Source organism: Melospiza melodia, chromosome 15, assembly GCF_035770615.1.
Source record: "Melospiza melodia melodia isolate bMelMel2 chromosome 15, bMelMel2.pri, whole genome shotgun sequence".
In the NCBI taxonomy this organism is placed as follows: domain Eukaryota; kingdom Metazoa; phylum Chordata; class Aves; order Passeriformes; family Passerellidae; genus Melospiza; species Melospiza melodia.
The window spans coordinates 12,635,686-12,654,780 of NC_086208.1; the positions used below are offsets into that span (position 1 = coordinate 12,635,686).

The 19,095-nt window shown below is 40.2% G+C and overlaps 1 protein-coding gene across 2 annotated transcripts in view; it reads right to left on the minus strand.

Annotated features, from left to right (window-relative positions):
• Nucleotides 1-19,095, minus strand: part of ZFAND6 (zinc finger AN1-type containing 6) — a 36,352-nt gene that overhangs the window by 4,560 nt on the left and 12,697 nt on the right. For both annotated transcript variants that reach the window (XM_063169839.1, XM_063169840.1), the window contains 3 exons: nucleotides 6,747-6,916; nucleotides 5,575-5,686; nucleotides 3,363-3,463 (listed from right to left, as the gene is read on the minus strand). In XM_063169839.1, coding sequence (XP_063025909.1) covers nucleotides 3,363-3,463; nucleotides 5,575-5,686; nucleotides 6,747-6,897 — 364 coding nt within the window. In that variant the 5' untranslated portion in view covers nucleotides 6,898-6,916. The remainder of the gene's footprint in view (nucleotides 1-3,362; nucleotides 3,464-5,574; nucleotides 5,687-6,746; nucleotides 6,917-19,095) is intronic.

A 19,095-nucleotide genomic window follows, 5' to 3' on the forward strand; every position in this document is an offset into this window, starting at 1 on the left:
GTTTCCTCTCCCCCTGGAGCATTCAACCTGTATATCATGATATCCTGTATTATTTGATACACTTGTGTCATAATCATACTCTACCTCTGAGTGCCTGGTACTATCACAGAAGTGAAAAGCATCCATCAATTCCTTTCCAGTTCTGTCTACTGAGCCCCTGATAAGGCCCACTGAAGCTGAAGCCATCAGCTCAACTGCATTCACCTTAGGTCCAAGTAACCCCAATATAAAATTCTGTAGCAACCTAATTATTTTAATCTCAAGTTTTTTGAACTTAGTTCGAACTTCACTATTTAATCTCACTAAAATCCAGATAGGCACAAAATCAGGTGACTTCATTCAGACCAGCCATGTACCTTTTAGACAGTTAATCCAATCTAACTTTGTACTTTGGTTTTCCAAATAACAACCACACCACATGACGTGAGTGATGGCATTTTGCAATGCTAACAGTACATGCTCCTCTCCAATTCACAACAAGCTTGAAAATCACAGAGGCTGTTTTCATTCTCAGAAGTTTTCAGCCTCAGAGGGGCTGAGTCCACCCATTAGTTGGATTTCTACTTTTACCACCATGCTCCTCAGTTGTAGGAGCTCCATAATGTTTGTGGTGGAGTCCTCCTGCCTTCCCTGGCACCCTTTAAAACCCTCCCTGAACCAGAAGCATGAACCCTAACCAGGATGGTTTTAACCATCTTCCTTTACCCCAGGGATGTGAAGCACCTCTTTACCTGCTTGCAGGCTTGCCTGGAGGCAGCCCTGGCTAACAAATCGGAAATCCTGACTGGCTAATCCCAACAAGGATTATTATGTTGAACATCATGTTGAGCAAAAGGCACAATAGCCCAGGAGGTAATTAAAATTACTTGAAATAGAAGAAAGCTGCTAGAAAAGCTGGACTGTACTTCATGCCATTAAAGATTACCTAAAATGAAACTCATTTTCATGGTATTTAAGAACATTAAAGTTAAAAAATTTTATTAGTCCCTATCTTAGAGCATCTGGCCTTTTTCACTGCTCCACAAGCATTATCAAACACTAGCTCTAAAGCCTACACTTTTTAACATTCTAGAGTTTTCCTCTGCAATGCATAAATCCAACAAAAACAAATCTGAAATGCTCTTTGGGAATTTTATCCCTTTGTAGTTTTAGCTTGACTGCAAACAGCAAGGGCTGTGTTGCACACAGCTCAAGTCTCATTTATCTGTCTGCTTTAGAAAAGTAATAACAGTAATCTAAGAAAGCATAATTATTCACCCAGTCCTTCATTCAATGTTGTTGCAACCTGGTAATTTTTGTTAAATGGCAAGTTAAGGGGACCTCAGCTGAACACAATACATTAACTTACAGCAGCAGCACAGAACAACTCACCCCAGAACAGATATTCCCACAAGGCAAGACTTTATAAAAATAAATACTGACATTATTTCTCCTGTTCCCCTACATCAACAAAAGCACTATTAGACACTCTTCACTTTGGGACCAACTAGCATACTGCTGTGATTTTTTTTTTCTAAATGTTAGAAACTTGCGCAATGCTAAAAAACCCCTTGGATTCACACGTTTATATTACATGCTTGTCATCAACCTAAAATTCAAATTCCAAAAAAAAGCGCAACTTCAGGATGCACAACTGTGACAGCAATTCAATGAAATCCCTCTCAGCATCCATTCTAAGCTGCTTTCCTTCCAAACTTACATTTTCAAATTAAAATGCTTTAAAACTGCAAACACTACATTTCCCATGATTTTCAGTCAAGGGACAACACAGAAGGAACTCTTAAGGAAGTAAGGCTGACCCTGCCAGAGTTATAAAGAGAGATGGTAATTTAGAGCTGCAACTACATGCTAGTGATGTTCTTAGTTTAGAAAGGAGGGTACAAAGAAAAGGACAGAGGACACAGCTGAGTAACCTAAACACCTGATATATGTTGATCCTGCAGATACATCCTTAAATTCAAAGTTTCTGGTTGAGAAATCTTTTATCTTCTCATAGATAGGAGAATAAGCTTGAGAGGTGGAGAATTAGAAGCAGCACAAATTTATCCAAGTGTGTAAGAAGAGAGACATGCCTCTGGAAACTTGCTGGGAAAAGTCTTTTCAAAGGCCCAAGACAGCTCACAGTGCCAGGGTAAATAAAGTAAAGTTCTGCCAGTGAAAAGCCAGAAGATGCCCTGTCAGAACTGAGACAAGAGCTCTCAGCTCCAGAACACAAACTTCCTAACAGGTATTAGAGTGTATCTCTAGAATGTATCTTTTCAAGAGTAAACATGTTTCTCACCTCAAAGACTAGTAAAAGTGGTAAAAAATGGAATTAAAAGCTTTTCTTTCAAGTTAATTAGCCAAGGAGACAGCTTTACTCAGCATAGTAGCTGACTAATGACTCTTACATTCTATCCTACAGAAAGAGAAAGGTCAGGTTTAGGAAAGTATCTGAGAAGCAAAGCTTTGATACCAGAGATACAGTCAAAAAACTAATATTTAGAATGTTTAAGAGGAATTACAAGTTGTATCTGTAAAAAACCCACACTTCTATGTTTAGACTAGTCCAAAATAATCCTCCTCACTAAAACCTAAACTGTCTCAGCAGAAGGCAGAATACTTACTGACTTACCTTTAAATACCTTTTATAATGCCTATAGGTTACCAATCTGAGCACATTTTGTATACCAGCTGGCATTTTTGCATTTCCTAAAAAATACTATTAAACCTTCCTCAGCCTTAAGCTCTGAAAGTCTTCACATAGAAAATAAGAAAAAAGGGAAAAGAAACTTTACATTGTACCAGCAAGGAGGATTTTAGGCCAATATAGCTGACCCTCTTAGCCATTGCGCTTCAAGCAAACATAGCCTGTGGTTTGGTAATTTTATATTTGATAAAGTGAATTCCAGTAGTTCAAAATCTTACACCACTACAGTTCAGAAGGGAAAGGTTCTTTTAGAGGTGTTTCCTGTTTATAAAAGATACTGACCCTGTTCTGGCAATGGCTGTGTCAAACACCCTCTACCACAAATATGTTCATAAACTTCTGATATGTGCTGTAAATGGTCACTGAGAAGTAACTGATACTCAAAACTCCACTCAGATGTAACAGCCATAGCATAGAGACAGAAAAGGATGCTGATTTATGATGTGCATTTCCAACACCAATTAAAGCACTTGTTTATTAAACATAAGCTTTCACTTGCCATTCCCCGTTTGACTTGCCATTTAAGAAATGAAACTTTATTTTATTCTGCTTTCTGATTTCACAGAATATTTGGGTTTGAGAATCAGACATGTTTTAACAGGAGTGTATTAAGAACAGCTGAAGTTTAAAAAGCATTATTCATAAGTTCTGTCACTGAAAACCAGGCACCAACCTTGCAACTCTTCTGTCTCAGGTACTGTTTTGTCCACAGCCGTACTATCCGGTTGGGAGGATGCTACAGATTCTGTTAAAAGTGACTGACTGGACACAGGGCTGGGGGCAAAAGAAGAAAGTTAACATTTTTATAATGCATTTTCACATTCTTTTCCTGTAAGATACATTAGGGCACCTCTTGATGAGAACATTTCACTCTGAAGTTGTTTGTGTAACCACTTAAAACTGCTACAATCTGAACTCACACAAAAGGTAAATATTTTTTTTTTCAACTCATACTGAATGCAACAAAACAGTTCCACTGTAAAAAAGGAAAAATATTTTGGTTGGTTTGGCATACCATCATTCCACACAGAAGCAACAATGCAACATTCAATATGCAAGGATCTTTATAACAGAAGTCAGCAAGATAATTGTAGAGGAGACAGTTTCAGTGTTCTGGTGATACAAACGAGAAAATTGCACCATGTCAATGTTTCCAGTAATAAAGCTGCAGCAGCTGCACACAGAACCCCTTGGATTCTCACAGTGTAAAGTGGTGCAGGCTAAACTTCCCAACCCTTCAGCCATAGTGCTAAATCACAGCATGGCTAAATCATGGCATGTGAACACTCACCAATGAACACTCTGAGCAGTTTAGAGAGAGCAATTCAACACTGGCCATGACTCCCAGCCAAGCTGCTCATCCAGCAGCTCTCCTATGAAACAAGACAGTGCTACCTCTTGCTTGGAACTTGAGCTCCATCTCATTTGCATTTTTTTTCCTCCTTTCCACTGAGGGATTCGCTCTGAAGGCAAAAACCAGATTATCCAGCAGCCCATGAACCAGCACTCCATGGCACAACAGGAGCACTGGAGTTGAAATTTAATTGTCAAGAACTGCACATAGGTCTTGAACTGCTCATCTGGCCACCTACAAAAGGGCACTGTCAATTAATTTTATCTGTCCTCAGAGTATCCTGAGGTATTTCCAGAGACTGAAATTGAATTCCTGCTCTTTTTTTATTTTGAAAACAAAAACCCAAGCAAGTGACACTGATTTATTTCGAGTGCAAGTCCAAGAGCAACCATCCACTCCTTTCTTCTGCAGTCAGTAATCAAGCTAGTGATCAGTGAGGTACTTCTATTCTTTCATGGTTTTATTGAAGTTGTGACAGAACAAAGGCAAGGCACTGTAATTGGTTCACATCTGTGCATTGACCTGGATGAACTTTTTTTTTTTTACACACTCCAGAAGAGTTGTTTCAGGGTAAGATACATATTTTCTACCCCAACTATAAACCTCAGAATGGAAAGACTAAATATAGCATCAAGCATGGCACCTAGCTTTCAGTTCATATGCAGGATCCAAGCATGAGATAACACCTCCTATAAAAAGCTAAGGAGCAGAAAAGTCTGAGCTGAATCAATCAGCAGGAACTGATGAAATCTCCCTTGCCCTGTGTTCTACTACATTCATTTTTTTTAAAGAAAAGTTGAAGTGAGTATTACTGCAAGATTAGCTTCCATAGTATCTAACACACTAACACTTTTCACTCAAAAAATCTCCAAAGTGCTTAAGCTGCTGTTGGTTGTGTCACTCTAAACAGAAATGGAGCCACTAAATATAAACAAATATTTAGCTTTTACAAATGGAGTACACTTAGTAAGTCTGAGTGATTTATAAGAGGATATTATGTATCCTTGAATAACCCAGATGGAAATTACTTGCTTAATAAGAGATCAATTCAGTAGCACAACTTGTACCAAGACTTGTGTCTTTACCCTGTTCTAGTACTCTCCACTTCTTGCAAAGCAACTGGCTTGTTAACACATTATCATACATTTATTTATGAGAGCTCTCGTAAACAGCTCCCTGCCATTTTACAAAATCCTCAAATTTCTAGGATGAGAAGAGTTCTCCTTTGGTAAATGTACAACTACAAGTTGAGGAAGCAGAAGAGCAGCCAGACAAATCTCTGTAGAACAGAAACTGGCAACTTCTATTTGAAGCTAAATTCTAAAGACAAATTTCCATTTGAATGCCAGATGAAGCACAGAGATCTGCTAGCATTCACCCTGAGATCCCATGCTTTAAAGTTAGCACTGAAATCTTACACCTTTTCCTAATCCCGGTTCCAGCATTTAATTGTGCAGGATCAGCACACTCCATTTAATCATTCTGACAGAGATTTTTCTGTAAAGCCACAGAGCAGACTGAAGCACCTTACCTTGGCTGCATAGATGGAGTCGATGTAGAATCTAAAGTGGACTGAGTTTCCTGGGCACTGCCCTCTGTGCACTGGACCGGTAAGGACTCGGTGATGCTACTGACAGAGGCTGCTGCAAGACACACCCAGGGAAAAGGGGTTATGCTGCTTCCTGGATCACAGAACTCACACACTGCATTTACTCTTCAACCCCTACAACACCAGCCAGGAGAGTAAATGAATCTCTGCCTACGCCATAAGGAAACGTAATTTTACAATAAAGTAATTATGTTTGGCCATATTTTCATCTCGTTCCAGCCCCCCAGAACTTACATGGCAGAAAATTCTGAAGCTGGAGTTTTAAAGCAGTTACTATTAATTACTAACTAAAGCATCTATGAGCAGCTTTCTCAGCATAAACTGCTATACTCTGACTCAAGAAGCTGGTGTTTAAAAAAACCAAGATGGATCTGGGAAATATCAATTTAACATCCTAATGCCAACTCCAGATGCATTTTGAACATGTAGAACCCAGATCCCCAGATTTCAATAGAAGATATTGCTTCTACTTAAAAGGTCAGTTTGAAGGAAAGGCAACAGTACACAGAGCACTGGGCCAAAAAGAACTGAAAGTATGTGAAGTTAAGGAGAAACTATTGTTGCCTTTTCCCAACCTGGAAACGAAACTCAAAATAATTTTAGTAAGAACAGATCTTTTCTTGAAGATCTTCAGGGGCAGTGATGTAAAGATGTCCACAAAAGCTCCTGAAGGCCTTCAAAAGGAAAAGGCATCACTATCAAGTGTTTACAGCTTACTCTTTAAGAATAAGGTCACAGAGATGAAATACCTGTTCTTAAAAGGCCTTTCACAAACATTCCCCAAACTCAATCCTGTCTCTGTCAGTAATTCCAGCAAAAATATGTTGTAGTGTTTTTTCTGCATTTTTATAACTTCAAATCAGAAACACTCAAATGAATACAAAAGGTATTAGTGAGAGTCTTCTGAGCAGATTAGTGGCAACACAATTACATTATGGGCATTCCATCCAAGCTCATTCCATCAGGCAAGATGCTGGAATGAAACGGTTTGCACTAATGCCCCAACAATCAGTATCTGGACATGGCCAGGAAGCTGCTGCCTGCTGGGTCAGGCTGAGCTGCTGACACACACACAGTGTGCTGGGGTTACTTACCAGGAGGGCTAATTCTACCATTACTGTTCTGCCTTTGAAGGTGTTCTTTGTAGCACACTGAGCACATGCCATTTGTGCGAGGATTCCCGTAAAATCCGCAGCCAGTGGAACACAGCATAGGCACTTGGCTACGGTTAGTTTCTTGAGCCATTCTCCCTTCTTCTATAAACCTGAAATTGATACACACAACCCAGCATTTAGAGGCCTGAGAAAACTCTTCTTTTACAGCTGACATTTGAAAATCTGGAATTTCCTATAGCTCAGCAAAAAGACCATCCAGAAAAAATGTCTTGTGGGTAACTCGTTGCCCTTTCCCAAAAAGTCTATAAAGTCTGCCTAATAACACAAATGCAGTCATATGTAGGCTTTGCATGACCCACCCTCTCAGCCCCACCAATTTATTTTCAATATACACCCCACAAAGAAAAGTAATTTTATCAAATATTAGAAGTATTACTGCTTCTGGCAGTCAGGTGAGGAGAGCAGGGGAGGGGGACACTTATGCTGAAACCTAAACACCTGACACTGTGCATGAGAGCTGTAAAATAGAGACAAGCATGCTAACACAGGCTTACTTGCTGCATAATTATCATTAACAACAGTCACATGAATCCACATGTCACCGTTTAGTCACTGCGTCATTAGTGAAAGACGACACAAGTGCTTGCCACAAACCCTGGACTGTGATTTTTCACACACTAAGAAAATCACTCTTACAGGCAAAAAGTACTAGACCATGTACACAACCTCCTACTTATAAATTCACTGTGAAAATATAGTAAAAATGAGAAGTAAGAGCTATATAAGTTGAGAGATATATGTGATATGAGTTGTCTCACTATAAAACCCAAATTTAAGGATGTTAAATAAAGACTCTATCATGTTTTCACCCCTGGCTTGTATTAATCAAGTTTATAGGTATTTGTAAGACATTATAAGAAAATTATAACAAATGACAATTTCCATCAGTGTTTTGAGACTCCTAACTATTATCAAGTGGTCTAACATGGAAATAATTTTTGACAATTCATTGCATGAGATAAAATTATTTTCTACTACCCCCCCTCCATAAATATACAATTGCATTTCTTTTTTAACAATTTTGAAAGAAAAAACAGCTTCACATTAAGACTCTAGATATATCAAGGTATAAATTACTCATACTTAATTCAAGATCAACTTAGGTCTACCATTTTCTGATTAAAAAGTAAGCTGAAGCATAGGTAATTTTAATTCTTGCAAGTCAAACCAAAGATAAGCAATATTAAAAATAAAATCAATCTTGCAAGTAACATCAGTATACATTTCAAACAAACAAAAAAAATCCAGAGAGAAAGGGGTTTCAAGACACTTGAACACTTCACCAATTGCCATGTTATAAAACTAGATGAAACCATAGTAGTACCACACTAAAAAAGATTTCCTTTTACATAAGAGGTATTCAAAGCCAAACACAAACAACATTCCCATTATTTTGTTTCCAGAGAAATCTCATCTCCTCTCACACCCACATCCACTCCCATCTTGTTTTTATTTCCCCAAAACATATGAAATTGATACCAAGAGCAAACCTCTGGGTTGCAAAGCCAACAGCAACACAGAAACAAGCCAAGTCTTCTGCTCACAGCAACAAGGCTCTCTATGGACGAGGAAGGATTCGAGATATAAGACCAGGAAGAGGTACAGGCAGGAAGACAACCAAAATCTGATACTATCTTTTTCAGCTTCAACCTGCAATTAAGCTTATTTCAGCTGTTGACTACACTCCCCCACCCCAACAGAGAATCACTTGCTTTCAACATACAAAGCCCCCATTGACCTCACACGACAGCTAAATTTGATTTTTGCTGAAGTACTGCACTTGTAGCTGAAAGAGCACTTTCATTCCTGCTTTTCTCCAGACAGTCTTTCAGAATGAAACTGCAAGTAGTGCATGTGGAATTTAATTCTTATGCTGGGCCCAACATTTCAGAGAAGCCATTTCAGGGAAGTGCAAATGAATATGAGTTTGCTGTGCTTTGGTAACCAGAACCAATTTAAAACTGAAACCTTACGCAAGTCACTTTTGGCATAGAATGTTTAAGATTGAAAGACTAATTAAAAACACTTCCAACTGAATATTTCAAGAGCTAATAGAGATTCAATGTCACAATGTAGTATTAATCCTTTTAACTTTAGGCAGCAGCATATTAAAGAACCCTACACTAACTTCCAGATTGTACCATGATTTTCTTTCTGTTCAATATTAGCTTCAAATAGCACACAGGATCTCAGTAACTGCACCAGCCACTGCTAATATTCTCCAAGACAACATTGCTGAAGGGATCAGGTGCTAACACAAACACAGAATAACAATCTCTAACTTGGATGTAAAAAACAGTTCTGCTCCAATTCAATAAACAAACTGTGAAAGGTGCCCAAAGATGCCCAGACAAAAAACAAGAAAAGCTGGCCTGAGTTCCAGCTAAGCCAGTTCCCAAGTTCATTAACCAGTGGATCCTGTCACCAGTCAAAGCACAAGCCACTGGCATGAGACTCCCAAACACTTCAATCTCCAAAGGGAAGTGCCAGGGATTCTTCTGCAGAGTTTTAATAAGGGCCACAGGAAGCGGAAGATCTTTCATTGGTTGCTAATATTTAAGAAATACAATGAATAAGAGATAGGATCAACCTCATGCAATGCTATGAAGCCAAAGGAGAACTTGCACCAAGACAACAGCTTGTTGGATATGAAGGGGACAATTGGTACAATCCACCTCACCCACACAATTACTGCTGGGAGCTACCAAAAAAACCCACCAGGAAAAGAAAGGACCATCACCAACACAAAGTTTTCTGACAGTTCAGTGAGCTCAAGCAGTACAGATGCAAAAACAGAGCAAGTAGAAAGTCCAACACAGGAGAGCCTCTGGAACTGATGTGAGGAAGGACATGTTGTCCCCCAGGAGGGACAACACATGTTTTAGCAGCCTGTAAGCTCCTGGGATGGCTGAACTCATCTACTTGAACCCTAAAGCCACAGAATGCCAAACCAGTATAATGAGCTCTCCCATGCTTTGCCCTCCCTTTCAGTACTCACATGTACCAAAATGAAACAAGGAAATGATCAAACTTAAAAAAAATCAACCACTCCACCTTCTGCCAATTAGTTTCAACACAGACTGGTTTCTGAGCTCATTTGTCACATGTGTGCTATCTGGGCAGGAGAGAGGGTCTAGCTGCAGACACGTGTGGAAACGCCTGTTTCAGCAGCAGAGCTGCTAAGAGAGCCACTAGCCAGCACCAGGCATTGAGAGGAGAAGGAAAGAGACCCAAGTACTGGCAGTTCTGCCCCTGCACTCGAGCCATGCCTGTCCTGTACACATGGATGACAGAGCCCTGCTGCACAGGGACTCCGGGCCGCAGGCAAGCTGCCACCAGCAGAGCAGCAGACTCTGGCCCCAGCACAGCAAACAGGGGCAGTGAGGGATCACGGAACAGATGTGTTTGGGGGAGGGAAGGACCTCCCACCAGCCCAGTTCTTGGCTCAGCTTCAGATGATTTTTGTTTCAAAACCGTAATGGCTCACGCAGAAGACCCACAGCATCACTGACCCCAAACATCCCACAGAGCAGCAGAGGCGGGCAGTCACTGCTGAAACCACTCTCAGAGGGGCAGGCATGCTCCCACAGCTCTGGCCACTGCTGCCCCCGTCCCTGCCTGCAGCCACATCAGCTCAGCCATCTCATGCAAACAACACAAATATTTGTTCTGGTGCACTGGAGAGCTTGCTCATCTGACGGAAGATCAACTCCACAGAAATGACATACACTGCACAGGAAGTGACATGGCTAAAAATAGGACAACCCTTTTTAGGGGCAGCAAGCCCTTGCTGAGCATCAAGCCTACTGTAAAATAAATCCCAAGTGCATACACGATCCATAATTTCAAAATTGGCCTTCCCCTAGCTTGGCTTCAGCATGACACTTGAAGCAGCTTCATAGCTGAAATGACAACAAGGTCTTGGGATCAACATGTACGTCCCTCTCGGTTTGAGGTGTCACAAAACAAATGTGGAGCTTGTCAAGCTCCTGGAAATGCCTCTGGGCTCTGCCTGATCCCCCAGAGCTGTGCCTGCACAGCATTCATAGAATAATGCTATGAATTCTGAAGGTTATTCTGAATGCAGAATTGATTTATCTTAAAGAAAAAAAAAATGACAGAGCTCTTCACAATATTTTAAGCACATTCCCTGCTTTGCTTTACAATATAGTTGTATAACCAGTTGTACAAGCCCTAATGAGAAGGAACAGACTAGAGGGAAGTGCAAGAGATTTCAACAACTCCTTTCAATGCAACCCCAGAACATCTACTTCATTGAAGATTATGGAATAAACACCCTCTTTCTGTATTAGCTAAAAATTGCCAAACTTCAGCTGAAATTACCTGTTTCTTAAAGACATCTATTGCCACTAGAAGCATGGCAGCACACATCTCTGCAGGCTAAGCCCTCCTTTTGCTACAAATAAGGTGCTTACAGTCTACCTGTTCCTGTCACTCCTGCAGTACACAACTTCATTCATTTAAATAATGCCCTCTTACTGCTGCTGCTACAGGTCCTGCTTTTCCTCCCTCACCATCACATCCTCAGAGTAAATTTCTCTCTGTATCAAGCAAAAAATATGGAAAGGATATGCCTATAAAATGTATAAACTGAAGCTGTAGAAACACTAAAGCAGAGCAAATCTTCTGGATATCAAGTTCTCTGGAGAAAGAGACATCTTCCAATATTCTGTAAAGCAAGCAACAAAATACTTGTGGACATCTCTTCCCCACAGAGCAGGCACTGTGATACGGGTCTTCCTCCCCACCCCCTTTCTTTTTTTCCCTTTAATTAAAATGTTTATATGCCACTAGTTTCAAATAACTGATACCCCAGCTTTATAGGCTTCAAATGTTAATCAGTAAGATCAGAGAGAGCAGCATTTAGCAGGATTAAACACACAAGGTTTAAGAATAATCTCTTTCACTGCTCCCCCCAATTCTAGACAAGAAAAAAAAAAAACTGGCACAGAAGCCAGCTTTCTCTTTATCTGTCTTCCCCAAAGAAAAAGGTCTCTTGAACACCAGTTACCCTCATACTTCAGGTTCTGGTAAGGAAAAAAGCAGATCCTCACACCCTGCAGTACAGTTTTGTGTTCTGCAAACACTCCTAAAATCTGTGACTGGTATGGGAAGGATCCCTCCCAAAAGCAAATGCTGAGACCACCCAAACAGCATTGTGCCTCAGCAGCACAGCAGACACAGTTTGAGCCATTCTGATGCCAGCTTCGAAACTGCTGCTCAAAGAGAAAGCAGAACAGTGTGAACTACTCTTCACTGTCAAAATCAGCACACTGACAGTTTTACCTGACACTCACCTCAAATGATAAATCCAATTTTAACAAGTAATTAAAATATTCCCTCCTCTGTCATAATCACCTTTATAATGAAGTAGCTCAGCACTGACTGAAATAGCATCAACACTAATGGTCATTTTCTCTTTGTGCTAATGAAGCAAAGAAGGAGCTGCAGAAGTGGTAATGTGTGCTGCTTAAAAGCACAAAGCTTCATTCCAAGCACAAATAAAACACAAAGTTGGGCACACAAAAATACATTTCACTTTTTAGCATGTACTGGCACAGACACCCAATACCACCTGTACCACCATATGAAAAGGCAGGCTGGTACAAAAGGCAATAAATAGGAAATCCATTTCTCTACAGGCTTATCAAAACAAAGGGCAAATAAAAGCCCAAGAACAAAGTTCTGTTGAATCTTGCAGCAGAAGCTCCCAAAGCACTGGCTGTGATTGAGGATACCAGTTCATATTGGAATTTGCTGCTGAGGTGTCCTGCTTCCAGCAGGACACTACTCAGGGTATAAAGCACTACAATCACAAATTAAAAGCAAGCTACAGAACAGTCCTGGATTTTTTACTCCATTGCTGTCTCCCAAAAGGCTCCAATTTATATTCACTGAGCAGTCATTTGTAGCTGCTTTAAGGCATTATCATGTCCCAGCAACTTGCTATGGAGCCAAGAAGAACTGGCAGATTTGAATAGGGGCCTCAGTCACTGCAGCTCAGCCCAGCTTGCTGGTTGCAGTCAGACATGCCATTTCATCTTACAGCTCACCCTTGCTAAAGCACTGCAGCTGGTTCACATTTGCCAGCACAGCTACATGTGTAGTTACACTCTGACCCAGTTTCATCAGAATGCTTTGAGTTAAAAAAAGTGAATATGGTTAAGGACCAGCTATGCAAGCAGATCTGTAAGGGCAGTGACCTCTTTGTTCCTGTAGCAGCAGAACACACAGCTGCTGCATTTTTCAAAACACAGGAGCTCCAACTTCCTCAGCACCAAGAGAATCCATACATTTTAAAGCTTTCCACCCATTCCACTGAGCCTCCAGTTTTTTCCTGCTCAAAGTTTTAAATTGCAATGTGAAGTAGAATTTATACGACTTCATAACAAAAACAAAATACTCACGCTAGTGACCAAAGACTTACATAAGATGTTCTTTTAACTCACTTGACAAGTCATTTAATATCTACTATGTTCCTGTCTATTCCTGTTGAACAGCTTTTTTTGTTTCATGCATAGACTTAATTTAGGCTACAATCAAGTACTTATACTAGACACTCCTAGCAGAAACTTTATAAAAAGGTGTAAAGAGTTAGTCTGTTCTTCACTTCCAATTTTTATTAGTTAGCAAGCTTAAATCCTTCCATGCAAGAACTAAAATGTAAATAAAATTGGAACTCTTAACAAAGCGGTATCTCAGATTTAAGATGTCAGAAAGACTGTGAAAGAATCACTCTAGTGAAAAAAGACACACTCATGAGAGAAAGTGGCAGATGGACAAAAGAGACAGTTCAGGTCTTAAGAAGGGACACAACATTAGCAACTTTTGTAACTAATCTGAGCCAGAATATCATAAACCCTGGAGGAACACCTGGTACAGACAAAGCCTCCAGTGTTAAAGCCTGTATGCTGCTAAGTACAGCTGACTGCTCTTGTACTCAAGGTTACACAAGGAACAAGAGAACATTTCACTACAACCTCTCCACTCTTGCTAAGCAAGAACAAAGATGCACAGATTCTACATGGGTATCAAGGAGATCACTGATAATAAGGACTCAGCTTTCCATGCTTGTCTACATACACTATTAATAGATGTTACTTTGAAACTGTAATTACTACTTGTGACCACGCTTAACCTTTGCAAAGCATGGATTACCAGACCCAAAGATTAACTTCTGTAAAAGTGGTACCTCAGACTCTCATTCACCTCATGCAAAAGCATCTCATTGCTTGCAGTAACCACTTAAGGTCGACAAACAAAAACAAGTATAAGCAAATTTTTCATACTTAATTTCCAAACTTTCTAGTATAGTCAACACACCAGAGAAAGGGCCAATTCCATGAAGGTCATTACTCTACTGAAAATTAATTCTAAAAAAACTCCCAACAATTAATAAGCAATGTAAGAGGTACATTTTATTACCTAGCATGAAGAAGCACATTTTATCTACTTTGGATTTCAAAGAGGCAGAGTACAGACAAAAGGATCTGTATTGAAATTACAGAAAGCTGCCACACAGAGCTACTGGTGTGATGCTGGGTTTTTTGCAGGAATGACCACTATTTTATGGGGCATCTGCTAACTGCTAAGACACCTAAAAAATTAAGTGCAGCACTCTGTATAAAGCCTTCAACACTCCTATTTATCATGCATTTCAAATTGAGTCTAAAGCAGCAAAACTACAAGTCAGGATGTCAAGGATTATCATTGTTTGTACATTTAAGCCTGTACATTGAGACTTCCTAGCTGTTCTAGACTAACACTGCAGCACCACTAGAACTAGACCCTTGCATATGACAGAATCCAAACTTCCTGAGATTCAAAGAAACATCATTTTTCCTCTGACTTAGAAAATTTAAATGCCTCTTATTCCCCAGCAGCACAATACATTTGTAGGCAACCCCAATTCATCCAGCAAACTCCAGTCCAGAGCAACACAGAAATGCTTTCAGAAAGAGGCACCACCAGCATGTTCTAAGTTTCTGTCTCTCCAGTGATGACTATCAAAAAATCTAAGCTGACAAAGCTGCCTTTTTGGAGAGGTCAACCTGAATGCAAGTGAAAACAACAAAACAAAACCCACGTACACAACAAAACTCACTTCTTGGGTTCAAGAGAAAAAACAGCAAACAACCCTTGGAGCTAGACGTGCTTGTTTACAGCAAGCTATGACAGGGGCCTTCAATAAACATAACTAGTTAAACATTAAAAGCACTGAGAGCAACACAGTAACTGTAGCTGTTCAGTACATAGTAAAGACAATTTCTAAGTGAGTTACAAAGAAAAGTGAAGAGCAAAGAGTATATTGTGTGTTTCAGGAAGTTGGTTTTGATCTGGCATCCTTGGGGGAGGCACAGTGAAGAAGTTCAAAAGGTATATCTGAGGAACACAGAGAAGACACTGGTGAGCCATCTGGTCATGCTATCCTACCCAAAGCACTGTGTGTCCATGCACAAGCCAGAGAAGAGTGGCTTGCTCCCCAGATATGAAGTTGTACTTACTCAGTTTAGCCCAAGATCTAAGGCAGACAGGCTGAGCAGGCCCATTTCTGGAACATGGCTGTCTCTGAGACAAGACTGACACAGAAACCTTACATGAAGTTACACTTGTGACAGAACATGCAGCTACTTTTAAAAGAGCACCCTTTTAGAGTGCTTGCTCTGGCATCTCTGCTCAAGAGGAATAAAAACTCAGAAGTTACACCCATTAGAGAAACCAAACCATGTCAGTAATTGCTCATCAGCAGTTGGTTGTGTCAGCTCACACAGTTTCCATCATGTGTGGCTGAACTGGTGCCAAGCTGTACAAGTCAGACAATGCTTGAGGAGCCCTTTTCTTTCCTTGTGGAGTTTGTGCCATCTCATACCTGTATTCTGGCATTCAGGTGCTGCAGGAATACTTGAGTTGCCCTTCACAGTCCCATAAATTTAAGGTTAACTTAAAATCTGTCAGATAACAGAAATGCCTTCTTTTAAAATGCTCTACAAAAGGTAAGAAAGCTATTCTGAAACAGAGCAGACAGGGTCAGATTCTGTCTTCTCTGGCATCAGATATTGAAGCTGGCCATTTCAGAAATCAGAGGTTGTATAGAATTAGAATCAGGAGATTCTAGAATTCTCTAAATTCCTTTAGAATACCAGGCCAACAGGGATGCAGGAGAGCAACTCCATAAACTATCTTTGGCGCTGTATTTTAAAACAGGTTTGACTTAACACACTGATGAGAAATAATCTGTAAGAAGGATTCAAACACTTACAAGATTACCCTCATAATTACTGAAAGAATAGATAGATTCACTAATCGCTTCTTTTGAGCTTCAGTGAATAAGTAATCTTCTCTCAATACAGCATAAGTTTCACTTATTTTAAGCATATCAAACCCAGAAGAGATAAAAGCCGCTTTAACACGAGTTCCTGAAATAGACAGCTTCTTGTTAACAAAGCACCTGTTGCCGAGAACTGACAGTAAGCACAAAACACATTATAATTTGTTTTCATAAACACCACTATGTAGAATTTTAATTAGCTTATAATGCCACAGTTCTACTAAGAGCTCCTGCTCTAATATCGGGGTTCCTATGCGTTAATAAATAAAACTGTCATCATTTCTGGCTAGGGCATCTTGAATTCAGCTTAACTTCCAAGAACACTGTGATTATCATGCATGATGTATAGCTCCATTTAGAATTATGCACTATATCTAATTTAAGTGTGTAAAATTATACAATACTCTCACTGTGGTTTGATGGGGAACTCAACCTAAAGCTAAAGCCTGACCAAAGAAAGAGGGTATGTAAGGACAAGTTTTCGGCAGAAGAGGTGTAAGTACAGCGTTCCCTGTGGCAAAGCTGCATTCCTCATCTCTTTCAATACACTTAAATTTAGTCAAGGGACTCAAAGGTATCACTTTGTTTTAACCTCAATGCCATTCTGGAAAGAGAGGGGTGTTTGCTGCTTTTTTTATCCCTTAATTATTATTTCAATCACTGGGGAAGCCAGCTTACATGATCCCAAACAAATTACATACTAAAACTTATCACCCTGCACAAAGCATAGGAAAATACTTCACAGGTGATCAGCAGCTGCCATGTTGGACAACTGGTATTTATCCATCACTTTAATACACTGTCAAGTTTCACTGAAGATAGGAATAGACCAACTGGTCACACTCTGAAGTTTTGCATCTTCCCTTAGTTTCCTCTCAGCTTCCTTTCACGGTCCCTGAAACAATGGAACGTGTAAACATCCAACTGCAACCTATAAACATGCATTCAGGATTTATTAATATGCAACTAATGCATATGAATAGATGAAATAATGAAACAGGTAATTTGGGGCTTTAGATACCTCTGTCACAGCTTTGCTGGGATAGGAACTGATCTACCCTGAAGACTTCATTCTTCAAAACCTTGGATTGGCTCTTCTACCTGGTTTATGGTTGTAGGTCTGTGCCAGAGGAGTCAAAGTTAACACTGCACTGCAGGAGGAAGGTGAACCTACCAAGTCAGTAGCAGAACTAAAATTTAAGGCATAGCCTCTCTTAGAGCTTGAGACAAGGAAAAAGGCCCACATCACCAGGAGGTCAGAGCGTGAATTAGTGAGAGTTGCCTTGTGTCAGCTTTAACTATCTAAGTGTCAAGTTAACAGATAAGGGACTAGGGAATTATCAGAAATTTGCCATGAGACACTCTCCTTTCTGAAGGTTTCCAGAAGTACACCACTTCCTCAGATGGAGAGGTCACTGCTTAAGAAAAGCTTAAAAAAATACTGGAAGCAACTTGATTGAGGACAACTGGCATTTCTTCCCCCACTGCCATCATGGAACAGAAAATAGTTTTTTACACTTCTTCCCTAAGCCCATACAGAACAGACTGCACATATTTCAGTTTCTCAACTGAGGAGAAAGCCAGAGCTGACAGCTCTCGAGTAAGAGTCTGCATTGCAAACACTGTGCTTTAATCACCAGGGCATCATTTTTACCTACAAAATACTCCAGTTACAACTCTCTGAACTGCCCTCCTGATAACCAAGTCTGCTATTCATTCTGTTTCCAGACAAGATTCCACTATGTGAGCACACATTTCTAGTACAATGTCTCCCCCACTCACTGCCCAGAACACTTAGATCAGCAAGTTAAGAACACAATCACCTAAAAATAGCATGGCTGGGTGCCACTGTCTCCCCACTTATTACTCTGCTACCTTTGTACAGAGTTTTTTTCTACAATTCTACATGGAAAAATAAAGCCACAAATGGCTTTACAGGAGGGACTTGTAATCAAAAAGGCCAAGCTGTTAAGTAGTGCCCTGGGATTCCCCCTTTTTCCTCAAGCCACATAAACAGAAATTTACATTTTTAGAAGCATTTTGAACAATAACTCCTTAAGTAGATCCGATTTCTCTTTTTATTCTCTTGCCATAGAGATTTTATTCTGCCAGAGGACAGATTGACACATGGCAAAGTAACAGCACTTTCTAAAGAAAGAAAAGTTCACAATATAACAGAAAAGTACACAAACATAGAAAAACGCAGGCCAGATCACCAACTATTTCGCTTGGCATATTAAAGCCAGTGTCACTTCAGAATGGATAAAACTGGGGAGAGAAAAAAAATCTGCTCACAGGATATTGAGCTTCAACTGTCAACAACGTGTGGCTTCATATCATGATGCTCATTCCCTTCCATTCACAAGCTATGGGCAACAGGGCTATTATCAGGAAACAATGGAAAAAAGAACAAAGTATTTTCCTTTTTATTATGGTACTGGGTCAGAAACAGGAGGGTTATCAGCAAGAACAAGGCCCTTTAGCCTGGCCTCAGGATGCAGTCGCAGGCACAGCAGGTTCAGCAGCGCCCTCGCTACAGCTTGGAGAACAGCCCAGAGCCCTCACAGTGCCTCCCACAAATCCCTTCTGTCTCACACCCCCTTTGTGAGGGCAACAATCCCCACACAACTGTGGAAGAATATTTGTACTCCTTACATTAAAAAACCCCATTAATTTTAACCATTAACCTGCATTTCAAATACCAACTGTCCCGTTGTAAACCTTGATGGTGCTCCAGGAAACCCAGCAACACTGCACTGCAATTTTACACTGCATATGCCACCCTGTTTAAGTTCACCAGGCTGAGCTTCCAGGCCATACAAAAAAGTTTCAAAAAATTCTTCATTTCAGGCCTTGACAGTGTGAGAAATTAAGGTGTCAGAGCTGCAGCAAGGACAGAAGTATTACTCAGAGAAGACT